At 41.6% G+C, this 24,532-nt stretch overlaps 1 protein-coding gene across 25 annotated transcripts in view; it reads left to right on the top strand.

Annotated features, from left to right (window-relative positions):
- Nucleotides 1-24,532, top strand: part of DTNA (dystrobrevin alpha) — a 235,196-nt gene that overhangs the window by 157,709 nt on the left and 52,955 nt on the right. For all 25 annotated transcript variants that reach the window (XM_075416222.1, XM_075416202.1, XM_075416204.1 and 22 more), the window contains 5 exons: nucleotides 6,243-6,456; nucleotides 13,920-14,005; nucleotides 15,570-15,724; nucleotides 20,139-20,244; nucleotides 22,750-22,916. In XM_075416222.1, coding sequence (XP_075272337.1) covers nucleotides 6,243-6,456; nucleotides 13,920-14,005; nucleotides 15,570-15,724; nucleotides 20,139-20,244; nucleotides 22,750-22,916 — 728 coding nt within the window. The remainder of the gene's footprint in view (nucleotides 1-6,242; nucleotides 6,457-13,919; nucleotides 14,006-15,569; nucleotides 15,725-20,138; nucleotides 20,245-22,749; nucleotides 22,917-24,532) is intronic.

Below are 24,532 nucleotides of genomic sequence, written 5' to 3'. Positions count from 1 at the left end.
GGTTTAGATTAGATATTAGGAAAAATTTCTTCACTGAGAGAGTTGTGAAGCGTCGGAACAGATTGCCCAGGGAAGTGGTCGAGGCACCATCCCTGGAGGTATTTAAAAGATGTATAGATACAGAGGTTAGGGACATGATTTAGTGGTGGAATTGGCAGTGTTAGGTTAATGGTTGGACTTGATGATCTTGAAGGTCTCCTCCAACATGAAGGTTCTGTGATTCTATGTCTGAAGTAATCTGCCTCCTCTGAGATTAGTGATATATCCCAGATTATCTGTATCTCACAGCCTTTCCATAATTCTAATTAAACTGCATGATGGAAAGAAAACTTCATTTTTCACTGCATAAATAAATTTTTATCTGTTTGCTTTGAGTTGAAAGAAATGGATGTAGTCCATCTCTTCTCTCACATTTTGGCTATTAACATACCTTTATCTACCAAACAGCAAATTACTAGTTGCAAGTAAATTAAAGTTGGTTTCCTGCTATTGAAGAGACTAAAGAATGCTTGAAGAAAAGAGAGAAGATTAAAATCAATAAAATTGACATACACGTTTACAGCAAGCAGTGTAATTTTGCCCTAAATTCTCTCCATGTCTCCAAACGTATCCAAAGTTAACCTGTTGACAGAGTTGTAGGGTGGTGGAATTCTGCACAGTAACTACTAATTACTCTTTTTTTACTGTAATGAAGTAGTAAAAGGCAATAGGAAGAGATGTTCTGAACAGAGGTAAAGGCAGCGTGACAGGAAGTAAAACTTCAAGGCTGTCTGAAAACTTTTTGGTTAGACGAAATTATAAAACTCCTTTCAAACTGAGCCAGCCACCTTTCGTTCACCCTTACCTCCTGCAGAGAGAGACTGATCAATTCAGGTACAATGCACTGGCAACAGGCACTCTCCAGATGTTGTTGTAACAGGTGAAGGAGTCCACTGAAGGAAATAACGTTTGTTACTTGGAGTATGTTTTCATGCATTAATCTTCATTCTCTGCAGTTCAGCCAGGGTCTCCTCAAAGTATGCGTTTGTTGGTAACGGTTGCTGTGGTGGGAACGGCAGCTGTCTGTAACGCTGCTCATCTGCGTCGTGCCGCTTGTGTCCAGACACTGAAATTTGTTTACATTCACTAATCACTGTGTGTTACGGAACGTGCTCAAATATGAAAACCTCTATGACACTGTTTAAATATTGCTTAATCTCATAAAAGTTAAATTAGCAGACAGTGTTTGCCATAGAAGATCTAATAATGCAGGTGTTTAGCTTAGCTGTGACTTTAGAAATCACTTAACAGAAAATCTAATGGGGAATGTATAGTTTAGCAGTTGTTTGTGGAAATCATCTGCACTGTTTTCAGACAGCAGGCGAATGAGGGAGATGTTCTACACCTGGACAGCTGTGCTGTTTACACAGTGCGAGTCCTTTCTGAAGGGTCCGTGAAGATCAACTGGGCTGCATGATTATGGGTTGCCTTGTACCACACAGGTGCTAGATATAAGCAGCTTTTACTCCTACTGCCTAGTGATCATCTGCTGACACTGAAGAAACAGCTGACAGATTTCTATAGTTTTACAGGTGCGCTCCAGAAAGGGCATCTTTCTCATGCCGAGAGATAATTCCCTTTTCAGAGGGAAATGTGGGTAAGGCAACAAAAGCAGTAACAGCAATGAAAAGTTGAAAACAAACTAGTGGAGTTTTTCTTTGTAGAGGGAATTTAAGGCAGAGTTTAGGAGAGAGAAAGCTCTCTTGCATCTGTAAACTGGTTGGTTACACTGCAAACTCTTGTTAGCATTATCATAGTATGTAGAAATCAGATTCAGGTTTTATTGCACTACATGCTGTGCAAACCAAGTAAGGATACATACCTTCTTCAGTGAGATTAAAACAATCTCAGGGATGGATAAATAAATAAATGGGCATAGTAGGTATTATAGAAAATGGGTAGCAGACAGGACAAAAATTAAAATGAGAAGAATGTAAGCTTATGAAGCTTATGCAACTTTTGCAAGGTTGACATTCTATCATTACATTGAAAAGACTACAGATGTCATATTAGCTGTAGGCATGAATTTCTAATAGTACAAATTAATAGAATGGAGCTTGCAGAGGCCCATGTTTTACTCTGCCTTTTCCCAGCGTTGATAGGTTGACTTGGCAGCATGATACAATATGTAAGAGTCTGCTTACTATGTGAGTAAACTTAAAAAAAATATGATTCAAGGTGATCAGTAGGGCTCTACATCCAGATGTAATCTGTACAGGGTGAAGTGATGCAGTGTAAGAGGCTGCTACTATGATAGGATCTGGCAGCTGTTCATACAGATTATTTATTATTCATATTTTATATAAAACCTGAATTATTCTAGGCCATGTAGTAGTCAGAACAGAAATTATATCTTTGCTTCATGTTTAAAGAGCAAGGTGTGGGATTCATCACAGTTAGCTTTACCAGCTCTGAGGTTACATGTCTCACGTAAACTTGTCGCTTTAGGCTTTGTCTGTAGTTAATGAAGAAATACGTGCACCTTCAAAACACTGTTCATCCCACCTGTCTCCAGACAGCTGCTTTAAGGTGCCTTTTTCTTCCACTGACGTTAGAGGGAGCCTTGATCACCAGCTGGCTGTAGACACCTAATTTTTGACATTGAAGTTTAGGTGGGTGAATTCTTGTCCGTAACAACTGACTTGAGTAAAGGCCAGACACTTCAGTCCTCTGTACAACAGTCTAACAAACTCTCCTTGTGATTTTGAGCCAGACGTTTCAACAGATAATTTCATAATTACCAGATCTTGTTAAAAAGTCTGGCTCTTGTCCATCTTCCATTTCCTACTCCAGGAAGTGTTACTGTCCAGCCTCTGTAGAGAGATTTGAAATTCATGAAGAAAATGCAAAATAAAATGGTGCAGTAGGATTGTTGTTTATTCAGTTTTAAGTGGAACCAAAGTGTTTCTGAAAAAAAAAAAAAAGCCCAAGTAAAATTATGTATAGTACAAATGCACAGCAGTTCCTTGAGACTATTATTTTGTAGTGGGTGGGGGACTGTTACTGCTGTGTAATTTCCAGTAAGTCATTTTCTTAGTCTTGTGCCCTACCTTTCTGGCGTACCAATGAATATCAGGATAGCTTATGAGGCTTTCAGGTTAGAGTTAACACTAAACCCAATATTTTTCTCTCAGATATGTTAGTATACTGATATCATTAGTCCCACCTCTGCTAGCCTTTGGATATTTCCCTTCCCAGGACCATCATCAAAACTAACCCTGGATATGACTACGTTATGAAAAATATAATATCAGTGGGGTAAAAAAAAATCCCAGCCATGAAAATCTGACAGCCACATGGTATCAGTACTGGATCATGTGAAGAATAAGGACACCAAGCCCCATTTCAGCCTCATTCCTTGTGCCAGCTCTTTTCCTGCATGCTCTCTTATTGAAGAGTTTTCCACTACTAGGCTATAGCAATTAAAATTAAATTGCTGTGTGAAATTCTTACTGTTAGGGAGTCTGGATATCTGGTTCATCCTCTCTGAATGTCCTTTTGTCAGTGTTAGGGAAACCACTGCAGTTCCCAGCGACTGCAGAAGTAAACACATATGGTCAAAGCAACGGGCTTATTGCTGCCTTTGTTCCTCCGCACTGATCAGGTGCGGGGCTGCTTGAGAGGTGCCCCAAGCAGCTCTGATGACGTGGTTTGTTACCCTTTAAATTCCCCTTTTCCACTCCCATGGTTTTTTCCTCTACCATGCTAATGCACTCCCAGATAAACCGCCTGTCCCAGTTTATTCTTTTCCCACTAGCTCCTGTGTTGCTGATTTTACATCCTTATTCAGTATGTGTGATCGTGCTGCCCTAGCGATTGCTGCCTCGGTCAGCAGTGCTGTTGAGCTGGTACTCCTGTTTCTGCTGTTCCTGGGGTTGCTATCTTGGTAGTGTAACCTGGAGTCAAGATTAGCCATCCACATACGCTTTACTGCCTTTTTGCGATTTGTTATGGCTGGTAATTTCTCACGTTGTTGTCTTAGTGTAGCTACAGTTCAGGTGCGACAGTTTGCATACATACCCTCACACCCAGAAGCCAGCCTGCGAAACTGCTGGTGGGAGCACCCTCTCCTTCATCTGCTTGGTCTGAGTTACCAGAGACAGCCCTCATGGCCAGCGGCTGCTAGACCTTGAGCGAAGCACCACGCTTAACCTTCTGCTTTTTGCCTGCCCTTCTCTGCTTAATAAGGTCAAAAAATACATGCGCATGGTCCAGCCTGTTGCTGCATCTTCTGGCATACTGCTCTGTATGTCTTCTTGCCTGCCTTACACTGGTGACCCAGAGTGGAAGTGCCCATTACCCCTTCTGTCCTGCACCAGACAATGGCCGGCTTTCTGGTGACTTCTGTTCTCTGCCTAGTCTGGCCTCTGAGCTACGTGGAGAAGCTGCTCAGAAGGGGTCAGTTATTACGTACAGGCCGTCTTCCTGGAGATTGTTGATCTCCCATTTATCGAGATTACCTCTGTAGCAACCTGATAGTGGAAACTGGTGGAGTGGGAATGGGCATGGCTACATTAAAAGGATCTGAGACCTATGCCAGATTCTTTATGGGGAAGCTTCCCCCAGCTAGAAGACAGTAAGGAAGAGTTCGAAGAGGTTTTATGCTCCACTCACCTGTCTAAATTCAGAATGACACTCTGAAGACAACCTGCCAGCGTACAAGGTCACCTGTAGAAGTTTCCTTTTAATACAAGGGCCAAATAAATATTTAGGGGTCACTATGGAACTGCATCTTTCGGTTTTTCCCAGTTGTTTGCTAGGAAACAGCAAGAATAAGTGGGAAAGTGCCTTGTCACATAACTGCTGCTGCTGTTGCCACTCACACCTGTATGGTGTATCTTCCTCCTTGGGCTCACACATGCAGTAGCAGGGCATTAGAGATTATTTTTTTCCTGAGGTAGAAGAAAAGAAACCAAATCATAGGGAAAAATTCTAGAGTAAAATAACAGTATATCTGATTTCATTTATCTGTCTAGTACCAGCTTACATTTCCCTGTCATCAGATCGCCATGTCACATTGCAGTCTGAGACAGCACCTGCAAACCAAGCAAGTAAAAATGTAATTATGAGAATTAGAATTAAATTTCTCTATCATCTACAAAACAAAGCATCTCCTTCCACATACAGATGGCTCTTGGTATGTCAAAAGGAGATTACCATGGGGAGACGTCACCATGCTAAGTAATAAGAACTGTACAGTAGTTTCTCTGGTAAAAAAAAAGAGAATTTGCACCCTGAATCTCATTATTTGTTTCTTATTGACAGTTTCATAAGACAGTAGGTAATACTTAAGATAAAAAAGGGGATGATTCATTGAGTTCAGATTTGAACTAAATCCAAATTTCGAATGAGTGTATGCTTTTTTTATTTTTTGCATGGTCCACCGCTTCTGGAAATGCCAGTCTGTGGCAAGCTGATCATACTGCCACAATAACAGTGCTACGCAAACAAGATTTCTGTTTGGGTACAGTATGAAGGGTCAGCAGAGACCGTCCTTTAAGCTGTCCTTGTTGGTAGAAACAGCCCCCGTGAAATTCAGCTTAGTCTGGGACTTTATCAAAGAGAGAGAGATTTAACAAAGCATTTGGCAAATATATTTAGAAGGCACGAATTACGACTTTGGGATCACTTCATTACGTGTTCTTTGTTTAAATGTAGCTTGTCTACCCTGACTCAGTTACAATTCTGTTTCTGTAAAATATTTTGCTTTCCATACAAATTGCTGAAAAGAATTTTCAAAATGTCAGTCCGTGTTAAACACTTGGTATTTGTAGGATCTTCGAAAAATCCCATCTGCTATGCAAACTAATATCTAAGAGTAATTTCTGAATGGGGCTTCATAGAGGCATGGTTTAGAAAAACAATTAGCATATGTTTACCTTCCAGTGATTTCTGTAAAATATAGGTTTTTTACTTGAATACTTTATACAACGAGGAATGATTTCCCGAGCTGAGGTTGTGCTCATTGCAACTAATAATATCAACATATTGTTTCCTTATTAACAGATTGGAATTTTTTTTTGCTCTTTCTTCTGCCAAGTTAAATTCTCAGCGGTGGAAAATACATTAATGCCTTTAATTATTCATGAAGTGTGTCCCATGTGATTGTGTTATTCCCCATCCTGTGGGATGGAGGTGACTTTTTTTCTCAGTTGCTTTCAGGAGTGTAGGTCCCCACTGACTCTTTCTGTCCTGTCCCCTAGTGCACCTGGTGGACATCTGGAACGTGATCGAAGCCTTGCGGGAAAACGCGCTGAACAACCTGGACCCCAGCATCGAACTGAATGTGGCTCGCCTGGAAGCTGTGATTTCAACAATCTTCTACCAGCTCAACAAACGGATGCCGACAACCCACCAGATCAACGTGGAGCAATCCATCAGCTTACTGCTCAACTTCTTGCTAGCGGCCTTTGATCCGTAAGTCTGCCTTTCTTCCCTCTTCTCCCAACTGGTGAAAGGATTTTACGTGTTCAGAAATATCTTTGGAAAACAATTGAACAAGCTAAATTCTGACCCAAATAATGAGCATGTGAATAGTGCTAACTAGGCAGAGAACCTAAATTAAGGACCTCTGCTTTCCTTTCTGTCAAGCCAAATTCAGCACAACTGTGTTTTCATCCAGTCACTCAGACTTGTTCCAGTTTATATCAAAGAATTATCTACAGAAACAAATTTACATCCACTTCTGATTTGCCTTGTTATTTATTGACACACCAGTGGCTGACACCACTGCAATGCCTCTGCAGCAGTGACATGGGTTAATAGCTCGTTATTTTGAAAGAGCTCATTTTCCTGCAAGTTCTTGCAGCTGTAAGCAATTTTTTTTTCTGGCTCAACCCAGTGCAGCATGATTTTAAGACCATGACAGAAAAAGGATAAAGACCTGGAGGTGATGCTGAAATTCATGTTTTTCATTACTGCATGGGATGCATATTACAAAAAGGATGAGTTCAAGACAGAGCGAGCCACTTACCTTAATGAGTATACTGTGTATACATATTACAGTTTCTGAATACATAGTCATCAACCTGTACTGCCATATTTGCAATCCTCAAAACCGAATTGCTGGAGACCAGCGGTTAAGTCTGACAGATGCAGATGACCTATTGTCTGTTTATGGCTTACATTTTGAAAATTCACCAGCTGAAAACATGGGCCATGACGCATATAAAATAAGGATGCTGCCCCTCTCCCCCTCCCTCTTTCCTGTCCTCTCGCTTGAGGGCCTCGGTGCTGGGTACCATCGAGCACCTTTCAGAGCCAGACCAGCCAGCGGCTCAGTTGCCATGGCAACAGAGAGAAAAAGTAGATGTTCCACATGACGAGTCTGCACCCAACCTCCCCTCCGGCCCCTCCGAGGGGAAAAAATAAAGAAGCCAATCTGTTGTGAAACCATAGACTCCAGGAATATTTTTGTCCCCTCGAGGGCAGTAAAAGAAGGAACGGGCATTTTAATTTCTACTGTCGTGGCTGTGACAAGAACAGTAAAGGACGACGAAAATGGCTGAATGCGTGGAGCGGCACACACCACAAAGAAATTGCTTCCCAGCTGGTAAACACAAGGAAAGGCCCAGGACCGTGGAAGCAAGACCTGCAGTGATGTGCTTGTTTTGTAGCTTGCTGTAGCAGGGGTAGAGATCTCAGCTAGACGTCAAGGCTTCTTGCAGAGGAGGGGGTTTTACTGCCCCATAGGGAAACAGTGTGCATAAAGGAGCAAGGTTTTGCTTTCCCTGAAAACATCCCATGTGCTGTGGGTCGTGACCTGTTCCTGGGCTCCCATAAGGACCTCCCAGGGGTGAGGGGGCTGTGACCCACATTCCATTCCCTCAGCAGCCGTTCAGTCTGTCGTGCTGCCTCCGAGTGGGGTGCACAGGAGGCATTTCTAAGAAGGACAGAGACACCCAAAGGACCCCCAAGAAGAGGCTCCCAGCTCTGGGATCTGAGACAGGGACTAACTGCCTATCACCCCGTTTTAAATGCACCAAACATCTGGGATGAGGTTCAGGTGCAATCTGAGATACCGAAGTTCAGGCTTCAAGGAGATGTGTGTCAACTAGATCTCTCTTGACTGTAATGGGAGTGTGGACACCTAACACAGATGGAGACATACGAGTTAAGTATCTGATTCTCAAAATGTGCCCTACCCTTTAGTATGGTTCAGATTATTGAAATTTTGGGTTGGGTGTTGGTTTAGCAGCTGCTGGTGGTACAGATTTCCCTGTTTCTGGGAAATGTAGGGAGGTGGCTCCACGTGCTACAGGGATGGTGTGAGAGCTGCTGGGGTCTAACCAGAGCTGATATCTCTGCTTCCCATGTTGCTCCCTTCCCTCTCCTCCCCTGCAGTGCAGCAGAAAGGTGCTTCTCTGCTGAAGGCTACAAGTTGGTAGAAGGAGGAGCAAGGTCTTTTCTCGTGGTCTTGTGCTCGCAGAGAGGCAGTACATTGCATATAGGGGGAGCAGGAGGGGAACTGTGAGGTGGGATGAAGTCTTTTTCTCACTCTCCCCCCATTTATAGAGATTGGACAGTTAAACTAAGTCGCTTGCAGTCTTCTATGAAAAGAGAAGTTTAACTAGGCACATGAATCATACTGAAATCACAACAGTCATTCTTAAAATAATCCTGTTATATTGGACCAGGGTTGTCTCCTCTGTTTCTTAGCCTTGTGTTTTAAGGAAACAGTTGATCTGCAGAAATGCTATCCAGATTTCTGGATGGCTACTGAGAAATTATTTTTTATGTTTATTAATGAATGTTATTATGACCACATTTGATTCTATGAACACAGAAAACAACCAGAAAAAACCCCAAACCCTAAAAAGAACAGAATAGCTTTCTAAGACCAAAGCAATTGACTGAGACCAAATAGCTCTTCGGTATAAATTAGAAAGCTGTTCTAAGTGGTTGTGGATGTTTTTGGTATCTGTGGCTACACAGAATGGTGGTGTCCCTGCTGTACTGTGGGCAGGTCCAGAAAAGATTGTGCCGTTTCTCATGTCTCGTTTGAAATGCAAAAAAAGAGAGTGGAGAAATGGAGTCTGCAACTTAAGATATGTGAAACAGCCACAAGGGACAAGTTAATCTGTGATTTAAAATCTAGTAAGCCTACCACTGTCTCATTTATTTAGTTCTAGTTAATATATACTGCCCCACATGTACTGTGCTGGCTGAAGGTCCTCCAGGCTTTAAACAGAGCTTCTTCCTTTCTTTATAGCCTGCTGAAAACCTGGCAGGTTTCTCTGCCTTCTGGCAGGGAGTATTTCCCTAGGCAATATGGATGTCTTCTCAGGAGCTAGAAACTTAAGAGGAAGTAAGGCCTGAACAAGGCCATGGCACGTGGGCCAGCTTGCCCACTGCATGTGCTGAACGTTCATCCCAATTTTTTGATGATTTTTTCATGTCCCTGGGGATTCATTAGGCCTATAGTTAATTATATTTCCCTGCTGCTCAACCCTGAAGGGAGGAAAAAGTGGGGAAAACTTACAGTGTGTAGGATTTCACATAGCACTAACTGTGGTGCTGCTTCATGCTAAGCCAAAACCAAAGTGCAGCCTTCTAAAACTGCAAGTCAAGAAATTCAAAATTCACAAATAGAGATGCCATTCAAATTAATTTGCCATTAGTGTGTGAAAGTCAGCATCATGTGGTAGAGGATGCCAACAGACCAAAACCAGTGAGCAGAATGAGGCAGTCAGACTTTAAAGAACATGGACAAAAACATGCCGGATTTGTGTTTTTAACTGCATGTGATAATTGGGCAATGGCTTGTACTTCAAGGTCTAAGGTGATTAACTGGCTTTATGAAATAATAGCATGCTTCCTACACTGGCACACAGTACTTTCTAGAAAGATGACAAGTTCAAACCTCTCTGAAAAATTCCTCCCAGGCTGGTGTCAAAGCCTACACAGACGGCTGGGTGGAATGTCAGCCTCATTCAATCGAGCTGTTCCCAAAAAGGCTCTTTGTAAACAGGCTGCAAAATGTTCTGTGCTAGATCATCTTCAGCACTGATTCTGTATTGCAGTACAGCTATTCCTACTGCAAGGCTTAACTGGCAAGATCGTAGCTGATATTTCTCTGTCCCTTGACATACCTGTCCTATAGATCCTGTCCTGTCCTGTGAGCTCTGGGCTATGGAACAGACCCAGTCTCACTGGAGGCGCTTGACTTCTACAAGGAAAGGAACCAATATTCATGCCCTTGTTTAATCAAATGCTCATTTGAATCACACTGAGTTCAATACATGAAGATTTTCAGCATCTGTTTTGGAAGTAGAACTTCTTGCTCATCCATCTATTCAGAGCTGTAAATTGTTTAATTCCCTCCCTTCTCTACCTTCGCTACTCATTGAAAGCTGTACAGGCGAGCTAGCTTTTGTGAAGGAAATCCAGCAAAAAAAATGCATTTCAGGGATTTGGTCGTTATGCATTTTGCTTTCCTAAATGAAAGGATTTTGCTTAATAATTTCAATAAAATTTCCTCTCTGAAACCTGGTTGTGAAAATGGGAATTTGTAGTTGCAGCCTCTGACATTTCAGGACTGGCTGTCCTAATTAACGTGGGCAGTAGGAGGCCCACAAGTCACCAAAGAAATTTTGTTATTTTTGGAAAAGATAACCTAAAGCATTGGGGGAGCACTACTTCATGCCTAGTGGTCACCATTTATAGCAGGACATCAATAAACTGAGTGACAGATGCTCTCTGTTAACCCCCACCCTCCCACCAGACGAAGGGAAAAGGAGGAAAAGGGAGAGAGACTGACAAACTGAATATAAGAAGTTTTACTAATAGCACTAATAATACTAATAATATTAATAATAAGAGAAATAATGCAATATGTACAAAACTTACACTGAGTTTCCTGGAGCTGGGTGCCGGCATCCCGCCAGCAGCTGCCGGGCAGCACCAGGCACTCCTGGACTGGCCTCGGCAGCAGACAGGGACTGGACTCAGGGATGCACACGTCAGGATCTGGATCAGGATCGCAGGCAGAACAATGAGCAGGGTCCTCTTCAGAAAGCGGCCATGGATGAAGAGAGCGAGACCCTCGTGATCCCCCAGCATTAAGCTGCGTATGTCGTGGGTGGCGTGGAATACCGCGTTGGTCAATATCGGGTCACCTGTCCTGTCCCCCCCTCCCTGTGAGTGTGGCCCTTTCCGACTCCTCACTTGCAGGACCTAAGAGATCTGTCAGTGACCTTGGCTGCTATAGTGAAAATTATAAACAGAGGCCTTTTTCTGCATTGCTTTCCTACCGTTAGCTCAGTGTAACTATAAACATTAAGTGTTACCAGCTTTGGAGCGGACACTGTCTGTAAAATGTGCAGCCAGCTTCAGAAAAATGCGGTTACTAAGAACATAGCTGTAAGGAAGATTCACTAAAAGAGAACTGGTTCTGTTTTAACCAAAACCAGGACACTAGTTAACGAGAAAAATCAGATTTTCTTGATGACCATTTCATGGGACACATTTGCTATTTCTGAAGATGTGATGTTATTTCTTTGTAGCTTTCCCCACCATATGGCTGTCTCAGTAGGAGTGTTGCTGGAGATCCTGACAAATATCAGTGTCATCCGTTTGGTACCGCCCTCCTTGCTGACCCAAAAGGCAAATTCAGGCCCTGGAGCTGGACTTAGCCTTGTATGTTCTGTGGACTTTATCAGACAGTCCATGGGGCTTCCTTGCTCTGGGGGAGGCTGTCTGTCTCTGGAGCCACACATTTGAAGAGGAAACCTTCTGCTCTGCTCTGGTGTCTAAAAGCATGTATTATTTTTTGCCCTTTTTTCCCCAAGCAGCAGGAGATAACCTTAAGCCCTGGCCATCATTCTCTTTCCTAAGTACTCCATCCTGTGTTGTTGCTAAGTGCATATCAGCTTCAAGGTTTGCCTTTGCCATCATTTATGGTGCTTTTCTGCAGGGATCTGAAGAGTAACCTCAGTGAGAGAGGTGCTATATAAAATCAAAATACTTTCTGCCCTCTCCTGTTTCCACTAGCAAAATTTGTATCTCTCTGCATTAGAAGCCTAAAGCGTCTTTCAGGGAGCACCAGCTTCAACAGATCTTTATGCTGCTGTGAGCCTCTGCTTCAGCATTTGCTTTTGCGCAGCAAACACTGTGAGGCCCCAGTGCTGCCAGTCAAGGGCATCTGTAGTGCTTAGACATAGCTTAGGGCACTTCTGGAGCCAAATGATATTGGTGAGCCTTATGCCCCATTATCCTGTCCGTTTATCAGTCATATATATTTATATATGCATGTGTGTATAAGTATGCACACATACACATATATATTTGGAGGGCAAATTGAATTTATACCAGCTTTAGTGATGCTTTTATGAATACAAATGACCGATACAAAATACAGTGTCAAAACTAATCAACTCAACTGGAGAGATTGAAGAGATAAATGAAATCTTTTCTTTTTCTGTTCCTCTTTGTCATAACCGTTAGAGTATGGGAAAAGCCGATGGCTCTGGGGTGGAAAGCTGAAGGCGAGTTCATGTGCATCTGCCATTCGAGAATATATTCCTATTAGTAAATGTAACTAAACCTACGGGGAAAAATAATCTAAATCTGAAACACTTCCACATGGGCTTAATTTTTTCTCTAATTCTTCCATTGCTTCTTAATAACACCATTGCTTCCACTTAGCATTTATTTTTCTTAAGTAGAACAACTCTTATAAAGGCAGGCGAAAACTTAATCATGAAACAGTGCAGAAAAAATCCGAAAGGTCTAAAGGGTAGCATGCACAAAAAGAATGCAAAATGACTAAATTCTCATCCATAGCAGTGCTAGGTCCTGGTTTCCACAAATTAGAATCCAGTCAGGGAAGGATGGAAATACAGAAGACTGGAAATTGCTGTACTGTGATTTTAATCTTATGAAGGCAGTCAAAGAGAACACAATGCAATGAAAAAGAAAACATGAACGAAAGCCAGCGTTAAATAACATAGTAAAGTTTTATTTCTTAGATACTGAAGTAGTGAATTTATTTCTTTTTGTCTGTATTTCTAGTTGATTTTCTGACACAAAGTAGAATTTTAAATGAGTCCAAAGAATGTTTAGAATTAATATTTAGAATCATGGGTTACACTGATGTAGAACTAAATCCAATCAACTGAACTTTAAAGATTATTAACTAGCTAAGCTTAGGGAACTGACCTATCTTCTAAAGTCTCAGTGACTTAATGAACATAGCAGTGAAGCAAGTAGCATGTTTTAATGTACTGATATGGGTATACCGTTCACGTCTACTATATATGTACGTGTTACTGTATTAGTCTGGTTTGGGGTTAGCAGAGAGAGACAGTCACAGGCTCTGTGTCTTTCCAGAATAAGTTTATCTTCTCGTTCTGATCAGACACAATTTTCTTCATTAGAATTATAAATGACAATCAACAAAGTCATTTCAGAAATATTGCTGAAGAGCTAAATTTTTATAGATTGCTATTGCCAGTACAGTTAGACAATCTTATATAAGACGTAATTGTATATATTTTAACAGGAAACTCCACTTCCAAAAAATGACACAAAACAGACAGACAGAAGGTACATGGTGCACTTAGGGTACCATGAGTGTGATAGGTGTCTTCCAGTGCTACTGTAGCACAAATAACAGTAATAATTATCACCTTAGTGTATACTGAGATGAATGTTTTAATACTGAGCTTCATATACATAATAAATCTGTTCTGAGGTTTTTATGTACTGATGTGTGTTCTCACAAAACAAGCTTTGACTTTGAAGGTCTTATTTCTTTGTATGTCAATCCACATATAGCATGCTTTATAATATGTCATGTCAATGATAGACATTTTAAATGGAAAGAGGTCCATGTTATAAAATGGACATATGAAATGTGTCTGCTTTCTACTTTTGAGCAGGGAAGGACACGGTAAAATTTCCGTTTTTGCTGTCAAAATGGCCTTGGCAACTCTTTGTGGAGGAAAGATCATGGACAAATTAAGATGTAAGTCTTTTGAGTGATATTTTTTACCTGTTAATCATTGTTGTACTTGGAGAGATAACAGTACAGGTAGGAAAAGAGGGAATTAGACTAAGTTATAGTATCATGGCTGCATTTGGGATTTGCACTATATTTATCTCCAAGTAAATCTCGCTAAATGTTCGGCTGAACTTCACACCAGGTTTCATACTTTTGAGGCCAAGTTGCATATATTGAGTGTCTGATTGGTGGATTTTATTTTTTTCTCTGGGATGATTGAATTCAGAGTACAGGTAATTGCCTCAAATGTTCAACATCATAAAGCATCATTTAGCAATTTCTTCAGACTTTGTTTTAATAACATCTCTCTCATTTCACACTTAGAAGTACAATATATTTGTGCACTATTTATATTTCTTCCCATAGGGCACATACTGATTCTATCTATTTTGGAGAACAGATTCTCATTTCATAGGATTTATTCCCAGTTCCCCAATAGCCAACACATAGTTTACTGATAGCTGCAATGAAAGACTTTCTGTTTAGTGCTATGATCTGTAACTCAGATCCAGAACACCATTTTCCAGATTTTTTGACCAAATGATTAATGTCAATCTTCAGTGTCGTCTGAGCCTTCTACCACAGCCAAAGAAAACTGAGTTTTACAAATTGTTGTTGATTAGAGTAGACAAGTAGAATCCGAGGAGCTAATTTAGTCTTCCAGATCTGGTGCCATTTTTTAATATATTATTCCTATGTAGAAACTCAAACACAGACTGAACTTAAATTATAAATTATAAATAGAACACTATTATAAACTGAACACTGTTTGTTCCCTAGGCTGCTTTAAGAATAGGGCAGGGTCCATCCAGCAGAAGGCTGGAATACGATGCTGTTTTTTCAGGTCAGTAGTCCCAGGGTCCTGTTGTCAGAGTTTCCCTTCCAGCTTCCTGGACATGAAGCAGCTGACATGACAGCCTGAAAAACGATAAATGTTCCTTAGTCTATGATCTCCTGCTAAGGTTAGAATAATTTTAAACAAGGGGAAAAGTAAAGGCAGAGAAACATGCATCTCTGGAATAATAAAGATGCAATATTTTTATACATGAACAAAAAAGGAAAAAAAAGGAGAAGAGTGTAAAGTAATGCATTTGAAAAACCTTCAGTGCTTTGTGTGTCCAAAACAATACTAACTGACTTAATGAACTCATTGACAAGATTTAGATTTGACGTGGTAAGCTGACAGTAGGCAAAAAGCTGCTGTTGCATATCTTATCAAATTAGATCCTTCTTATCTGATTAAATTACTGCCTCGTGCCATGTGTTAGACTTCGCTTCAAATAAATGACCACACACAATGGAAAAAAGCAGGAGTATTTTAATATCAAAATCAGCTACTTTTTTATATGTAAATCATTCTTTTGTGTTGGGAGGGAGCCTAATTAAAGATGGAGTAATAGCAGAGGTTTCCGTAAGCAGAACATGTTGCTTAGCACTTCTGGTTCAAATCAGATAATACTGAATTCAGAGCAAATCTGTAGTTCTCACTGAAGTTGCTGTGTCCTTTTCTTGTCTTTTCCCTCCTCAGATATTTTCTCAATGATTTCCGACTCCAGTGGAGTGATGGTTTATGGCAGATACGACATGTTTCTGCGGGAGGTTCTCAAGCTGCCTACGGCTGTTTTCGAAGGGCCTTCATTTGGTTATACTGAGCAATCAGCAAAATCCTGTTTCTCACAACAGGTAAATGAAGAGTGAGCATCCTAGACACAGGATCTCGATCACCCCTCTGAGCAGGCCAAGACTTGCTTCCTTTCTTACACATATCTGCATATTTGCCCGGGAAACGCATGGCTGGGTGGAGGGGAGGTTCACTTTGCTAATTTCTGCCATGAGGGTGAGGTGCCTTCAATAGGAAGCTAGTTTCTATGGGTTCTCCATAGAACCACGGAGGAGAGAAGCATAGTCAAACGTGATTCAGAGCAGGATCTTAACTTAGGTGTTCCTAAATTAGGGAGCACGAGGAGACTAACTTTCTAATTTAAGCACCTAAGTTGGATACTTACATTTAAGTGATATAAATATCCCAAGACATGTGATCCTCCGCTCCAGTTAGTTGTTGATGCTATAAGCATATATGAGACTTAAGCTTCTCCATACAAAGCTCAGCTCCCACTGAAAAATCAAACTACATGTTTTCGAAGTGATGGTGTACGCACACGAGGAGTTTATGAGTGAGTAGAAAATTGCCTTAAACCTTTATTGAAAATGGGAGTCAATAGGTATTAGAAAATCCCTAGTCTCTTACAGATAATATCAGTGAGGTAGGATCAGGAAAGCAGTGAATTTATCCTGAACAAAATATGAGATTTTTCCATAACTCACCACACTCTGTAGGAGCACTGAGTACAGTATGTTGGGTGCAGCTAATACCTAGCACTTCAAAAATCCCATGGTTGGGGCTGGTTGTCCGCTTCTCCAGTGGAGAAAGAGAGAATTCTTCTGGCTCTTGCTACACATTACACTGTATAATTCCATAAGTACAAAGTAAGGGAAGATGCTGAAACTGGGAAAATGTTAGAAATAAAATGGTATTCTCCTTCTCTTTATACTTCTGTTTGCTGACTGAATACTGAAGAATGAGTAAGTTGAATGGAGCAGGAATAGTGTCATTTTCATGCAAAATAGAGTCTCATTTTTGTTTTCCCTCAGTTTCATCACTAATCAATAGACACTCTGTCAACTGAAAGGAGTTGTTGAAATTAATTTCTTGAATCATGTCCCAAATAATTTTAAATGGTAATGTTTGCGTATGTGAAACTAGTGTTGTTTCACAGTGGGAGGTTTAAGACAGTACTTCATCTTATATTGAAGAATTTACATCGTGAAGTGACTTTTGGTAGTTTTGTGTTAGAAGTAATAAAAGAATGCTCTTGCACGGCAGCAGGGCATTCAAGCTTTGCGTGTTGGACGTCATATTATTAAAGATCAAATAAGCAATTTCTTTTCCTGAAAAAATGTCATTCACCCCTCATTTTCTATCTAGGCAGCGCTCAGAAATGGCACTTTCATTGACATTGCACCCAAATGAGTGGACCAGATGTACTAAGGTACTTGAAGAAGCAAAGTCTCCAAACAGGCGTTAGGTGGTTTAGTTTACAATCTCCATTTAAAGCTAATGAGAGTTAGGTCTCTGACTGATGCAGGATTTACAAAGCTGCTGTTTTGCATCTGTCGGCAGCCCAGTGCTCTTGTCAATCTAGTCTAATATTTCACTTAATTTCACTTTATGCAGTTCTGATTACGTCTTCACCAAAGATGAACCAGAGTTATGAAATGAGACTCAAAACAACATATCCCTATGACACTATGATAAATGCTACTCACAGTCTTAGTCACACCGTAGGTCGTTCTTTCACTCTCTCCTACGGCCTTAGCATTATCAAAAGTTGATACCTTGGGATTAGTTTGGCACTCTCTCTTGTTCTCAGTATGGACCACTTTTGCTAAACAGAAGCCTTTCAGCCCCCTGATATATAGATTCCTCAGTTTCAGGGAAAGACAGAATTCTGGAAATGAGCTTCTGCTCACGATGTCAAATCTGTTTCAGTTTGCATCTGAAAGTATTATTCCTCTTGCAGAAATGTTTTGTTATTCCCCATTGTACTGGTTTACTTGATCAAACCGTGTTTTTTCCTCTGTCTTTGAACCACTGCTGGGTTGAATGGCTCTTCAGAATAGAAACAACAGTGTTTCCTCATCAGCAAATTAATGGAACAGAAATGCCACAGCAAGTGACATAATGTTTCAGAATACAAATCTGTGGCTGAAAAAGGACTTTTCTTGCCACACTTTCCCCTGTAGGTAGGATTAATGTGACGTTATACTGTATTTGTATTAAAAAGTGTTGTTATTGTAAAAAATATTTTTTATTTCTCTTTTTTTATCCCAAACTAACAGGACTGACACTAACTTCATTTTCCTAGCACTTGGCTAAGTGTTATTCCACAAACCTAGACTCCATCTGCATGTAGTGTATATATAGAAAACAGCTTTCAGTTTCAGCTTCCCCAGGAGCTGAAAAAAAAACTGCGGGAGGAAAATATGCCTTTTAAAATGTATGAAAATTGCTCTTCTGGTGTCCTTTTAAGGGACACTGCTCTCTCTAATCCATAAAATCAGTGACCACCAGAGAAGTTTGGCCATAAAGCTGTCAGTGAAGCAAAGTTGCTTTATTTGGTGCAAATCAGGTTTTAAATTATAGCTGCATTCCAAAGCCTACTGCACTGTGGAAGAGCTGTTCTTGTCTCCCCATCTATTTGCTTGTTTGGACTGGTTGTGTGTTTGCTGTCGACTTACCTGCCTTCAAGAGCGGAGGGAAGGCTGAAGGCTGCTGGGCTCTGCAGTATGGGGCACTGGGGGACCCTTCTTTTCCTAGACTTCGTTCTGCCTTTTCTCTTCCTATTCTCGGTTCTGCTGCAATTTGCTGGTAGCATTGGTCAGCAAAGCCCTGCCAAAAATCCACAGCAGATTTCCAAAAGAAAGATCGTTTTCTGTGAGCTGATGCTTATAGTGTAGGAAGCCTATTATGGAAGTTGCTATCCGCTTTCCATGGGTGGGAAGATCATTCATACAACAAGCAGGTGGCAGCCGTTTGTTTGGACTTTCATACTGAAGGTATTGTGGGAAAAGGTAGTATTTCAATGAGATGTAAAGCTCACGTTCTGGCTATTTCTGTTCATTAAAAATTCAAGACCATTTTCACAACTGGCCTGAAGTATTTTCTCTTCTTTTAGGGACAAATACGTTTATATATTTCCCAATATCTTGCAATATTTCAGCCCTGATACTGCTACTGAGTGAGATGTTTTCCACTGATCACTCAGTGTAGAAGAGAAATAATGATTTTCTTTATATTTGGTGGCAATTGTATATAAATGCAGCACAGACACTCCATCTGGAAATCTCAGCTCTTAAAAGCATTCCACAACACACGGAGATGTTACATGTCACTGCGTAGCTGCTGTCTTGCTTCCTCATGGGATAACCACAGTTCTTTAGCAAGTTAAAGCAGTAGCTTATGCAGTCAGATATGACAATTTAGCAATTCCTTTGGATATGGGGATACTACTTAAATATGTATTTCTGTAGATTATATCTGCACACATTCTCAACAGGGCTCAGTATTTTTGCATCTTAATTTTATTTTAAAGGAAGACTCAGTTGCTGATTTCTTAAGGACTCTTTGTCCTTGACCACCCAGTAGCTGCGTACTTTAGTACGCACTGTGTAGCCAGTATACTACATAGGAAAGAGCAAGTATTTATGGTGGACATAGGCTAAAGTATCACCTATAGGTCTGAGACAACAAATTAACTAAGATTTGTGATGGCTTTTTTCAGACACCTAAGAAACTTCAGGCCCTAGATTACATTTTTAAAATCAAGAGGGATATTTTAGAGTTTAAATCTCTTTGAAAGATAAAGGAGTATAGATCTTTAAGTGCTTACAGGTGTGGAGAGTTTAGGAACAGTTGCAGTCCATGAGTGACTGCAAACACAGCATCCCACAATCAGATCACAACATAACTAGTTGCCATTGCTCAACAGACAAGCCTAGTTGCTCAAATTACAGTAACACAACTGCCTGTGATGGTCTGTCCCTACCTTATATTTGTTTTGAAGTTATGCTCCCTTGTCATTATTTACTTTCCCTTTCTTCGTTGGAGTACCTTCAGTCGTTTCTCTGCAGTGACTTTTCATGTGAAAATTGGTACTACGTAGTGATACCTACATGTGCTTGTACTCATTGTGGGGTACTCAAAACACATGAGAACATAAAGACTTGAATGCCAGTCTTATTCACAAAGCATCTTCAGGCAACCACTTTAGAAGAGAGTCTTCAAGTGAGTGGGAGCTAGGTGTCTCCAACCCAGCCTTGTGAAAAGGACTGCTAGTCATCAGTAGTATACGTTGTAACTACTAAAAATAGTCCAGAAAAGCTTTGCTAGTATTACTTGTTCGTTTTAGTAAACCAGGGCTGCAAGCAAACAGTGTCTGAAACTTGTTCCCCAGTGTTTCTCTGAGCACAAGATAAAATTGTTTTGACATGTCTAATTACTGATTCTTTGTGCATGTTTGTTTGCTTGTTTGAGCAGAAAAAAGTCACATTAAACACTTTCTTGGATACTCTCATGTCTGATCCCCCGCCGCAGTGTCTAGTGTGGTTACCACTTCTGCATCGACTGGCAAATGTTGAAAATGGTGAGTAAGAGCTGCTGCCAAAAACCAGTTACAAGAGTAAACTTTTGTGTGATGATTTTCTCACTCTAGATAGTTTTGTGGGAGCTACTATACTGGGTTCATCGAGTCCGTGTGCTATTTTTACAGCCACTGGTAAAATATTTTAAGAATCCTGTTGGTCATGCAGCCAGGAAAGTGACTTAGTTTTTGCTATGCCCAGGAAATTATCCTGATCAAGTCCTCTCCTCCTGTGCTCTGGATAAGCAAAGAGCGATAGAATTTTGTCCATTCACACTCTTATGTTTGGTAAACTATCAAGGCTACAACTTTTATTAGCTGTGACATATGTCAGCAAAGAAGAAACAGCTTGGCAGTTTCCGTTCATGCCGTATTCTAGGCAGAAGATGTCCAGTGCAGTGCAAAATGCCAGCAAAAAGATCCTTATGAAGGATCTCCAAAACCTACACTGCCAGACAATATATTCCGAAAAGGAAGTTCCAGATTCGTCCTTATCCTTTGCTTGTATGGAAGATGAGGATTTAACTTTGAGATGTCTCTTTCTCCTCAAGGGTTGTCTTTCCTCAAAATGAATAGATCACAGATTTTAGGACAGGAAGGGACCATGAAGATCAACTCATTTGGTTATTGCACAGTATGTATCACATGTCCCTGGACTATAACATCTGCCTCAGCCTTCCAACTTCTTACACACCCGGGGAAAAGTTCACAGACATAGTCACAGATGTAGCCCTCCAGCCAAACCCTTCCTATACTGTTTCTGTAGAAGATGCTGCCACACTGAAGGTGCACGGGCAGAGCTAGAAAGCTTGTGCATCTCATCTCACTGTGTGCACCACCAAATTGCAGCGCACAAACTCCATGCAGTACCTCATGTAGTTCTGGAGGAGTTCTCCAGTTCCAGTGCAGCTGGCTTCTGCTGTCCAGAAGGACTACTACTGACAATATTAAATAGAAAAAAAACACAAGACAAGAAATGCCTTTTTACTGTCTTGTTTATCTGGGTGTACTTGTTCCTAATGTGGCATTTCTTGCTCATGAATATTAGGAGGCAATGATGCTGACAGTTGTTATTCCAGTACATTATATCTAGAAAAAGGAGATTTTAAAAAGGGAGGAAGTTTATACAAAAATTTTAAAATATTAATTTAGCAAGATAAATAGATTATTTTGTAAACAATTTTCCAGCCCAGTATTTTGCCTCCTCAGAAGCTGTTGTATAAGGGAATTGTTCAATATTCCTGTGTTGTTGCTCACTTGAAGGTTTACCTCTAGCATAACTGAAGCTTTGGGATGCAGCAGGGAAAAAGGGGGGGGAGGGAGAGGAGGCAGGAGGAAGAAAAGATCATACATACTCATCCTGTTAGGCAAGAAAAGTATTTATACCATATTTCCAACAGGAAAATACGGTGGTGGAAGGGGAGCTGTGCAGCCATTTTTTAATGATAAAAGGAGAAGGAGGAAGTCATACCTGTTCTTGTACTAAATAAATCCCTCTTCCACTGAAGGGCACCAAGGTGGATAATGTGATGTTCCCAAGTCCTTGTTGACTACAGAGCTACTTATCTATGCCACCTTCTTCAAGCTCTTCTCGTGTCCCCCGGCCCTCACCAGCTTCGCACTGTTTCCCAGCCTAGAGCACTAACTCTTCCTGCTGCGAAATCCTGGCAAGGAATTAAAACCCTGACATGGCTCAGCACTGATCCAAATCCTCCCAGACTGAACCTTACAACAGAGAAGCAGAAGGTGCCTGGGAACAAGGAGGTGTTCAGCACCCCGTGGTAAATTGGGTACATGCTGTAGTGAGGAGAGAGGAACAGAAATAGCACTACTGCCAGGAAGGGGCTTCAGAATGTCATGAGAGGTGCCATAGCGCGCTTGGTGACTTGCATCCTCGTTACTGTCTGCTTCTGCGTGGAACAGAGAACAGGAGCGTAGGGGTCCGTCCCTTTGATGGCCAGCTTTCCAAATCTGGGCGTCCAAAGCTCAGTGCTCCACTCCATGTCTAGGTACCTAAATGACGCCAGTTGCACAGACAAGACAGCAGTAATTAAGAGGCAACAACATGCCTAAGTATGTTTTTGTGCTTCTGGTAATCAGACAGCTGAGTTTGACTTCTCCTCTGAGGCTTTAGCCCCTTGCAGCACAGCAAAACATTCGGCTTCCCCACATAACACAGTTGAAGGGTGCAGTGGATTTTCCCCCCATGAATTTCCTCTATCACATATTCTGTTAGACACCGAACAGATTTTTCACTGCTGCGAGCAGGAGGTGCCAGCATCAGCTCAGAAGTGATGAAGGGTTTGGGGCCCAGTGTCAGAAGCGTTGCCTGTGGCTCAGCGCAGGTTGCTGGGTTCTCACGGATCAAAGCTGCAGGCAGCATCCAACGCTGCAGGTCGCAAGAAACAAAGAAGGGATTCGCCCTTCAGTTTGGGGCTTTGTCCGTAAACTTTTGCTGGGGGTTTCTCTGCTTTGGTTTACGGCTCAGCGTTTGTGTCTCCTGCGCAGTCTTCCACCCCGTCGAGTGTTCCTACTGCCACAGCGAGAGCATGATGGGGTTTCGCTACCGCTGCCAGCAGTGTCACAATTACCAGCTCTGTCAAGACTGCTTTTGGAGGGGCCATGCCAGCGGTTCCCACAGCAACCAGCACCAAATGAAAGAGTACACGTCATGGGTAAGGGAAGGCTCGCGCCTCGCTGCAGACTGCTTTGCCCTCCAGCTGGTGGAGAAGCCCCCGGCCGCAGTTCCGAGCGGCCATCAGGCACGGGGAGGCCGGGAGCTGGGCTGCTGGTGCGGATCGGTGACCCCTTCAGGGAGGCTCCGGCCTTGGGAGCCATCGGGAGAGCACAGAGGTGGGAATGGTCTTTTCTGGGTGAGGGTCTGGGGCGCCTGTGATGATGGGTGCCACGGGGAGGGCAGCGCAGGAGAGGCTGGCAGCAGGGCACCAGGCGCACGGCAGCTTCTCCCCTTCCCACGGGACTCACGGTAAAATTGCCATTGGCTTTCTCTGTTTGGCTACGTGTAAATGAAATTATGGATACTTAATGCTCATTCATCAATATTTTCAGTCGAGTGGCTGCAGCATATGGGATGGTCCTGGCACTGTAGATTTGAGCATCATCACAGGCTTAGATCCACAGTAGTGTTTACTGTAGGGAAAAACACGTTTCAATCTTTTTGTTGTTAAAAAAAATAATTTAACGTTTTTTCTAAGCTGGAAGAGAAGTATCAACAGCTACATTGACCTTCTGTGAAGGGCATCAGACCTAGGGGCTAAGCCCTTCGTGGACTGGAGCAAAGCCCCACAAGAAGCCCTTGGTCACAGAGCATCCGCATCCTTCAGGGTTCAAATCCAGAGACTGGCGGAAATATCCTAACTAATCTCAAATACTACAAAAGAATATTATAATTAAAGAAAATCATGCAGATAACAGTGACTCGTGTTTGTTCAGCACTTTGTGTGTATTTTTAAACAAAGTTCTGAAGCTTTTAAAATACCTGTTTTTCTGTCGTTGGAGGAGGCAAGGGTTAAATTTGATGTGATTTGCTCTGTATGCCAGTCACACAGGCCCTGCGCTGCCTCCCAGCAGATCTGGGTCTGTAAGTGTTTTCGTGGGTCCTAATTGCTGCTTGTTGCATAGACACGAACGGATTGAGTTTAGTCTTTGAACAGGAGAGTGCCTGCTACATAGCTCCGACTCCATTCCTAATGGCAATTTGTGCTATGAAATCCTTTTTTGCTGTAACGAGGAAGCTGTAATTATAGGTAGGAAGTAATTGGAAAACTTCAGTTTTCTGCTCAGCAGAAGACAAAAATATGTCTACATGGCTGGTGGTTTCAAATGTTTCCTTGTCAGAAACAAATGTTTTGCTTGAAGTTTGAAATTGCCTTTCTGTAGCATTCATTAGCGTTTGTTCAAACCAGGTTAGCATTCTCCATAATGTATCCGTGTTGAGCTCCACATGCAGATTAAAGGTGTTCACAGGTGCAGTGGAACTCAACTGATCTGAATTCAGAGTGAAATTGCATTTATAATGAAAGAGAAAAAGCCTGAACTTTACATATTTAGGTTGAAATTCTATAATAGAAGTATTTCACTATTACCTTGATTACGGTCATAACTTGATGCGTGTGCACATATACAATACTATTCCTGTTAAGGTCCAAAAACATTTTTAAATTTCAGCGTGTAGAGCTGTGTTTCAGGGGGAGCAGACAGTGTAAGGCTCACTGCCCGTTTTACTGGCAGAGGAGATGAATCACAGAGAGGTTGGCTGGATTTCCTGAGA

The sequence above is a fragment of the Opisthocomus hoazin genome, chromosome 3 (assembly GCF_030867145.1).
Source record: "Opisthocomus hoazin isolate bOpiHoa1 chromosome 3, bOpiHoa1.hap1, whole genome shotgun sequence".
Taxonomy (NCBI): domain Eukaryota; kingdom Metazoa; phylum Chordata; class Aves; order Opisthocomiformes; family Opisthocomidae; genus Opisthocomus; species Opisthocomus hoazin.
Note: the sequence above shows the minus strand (reverse complement) of the source record. Positions and strands in the feature narration are given on the sequence as shown.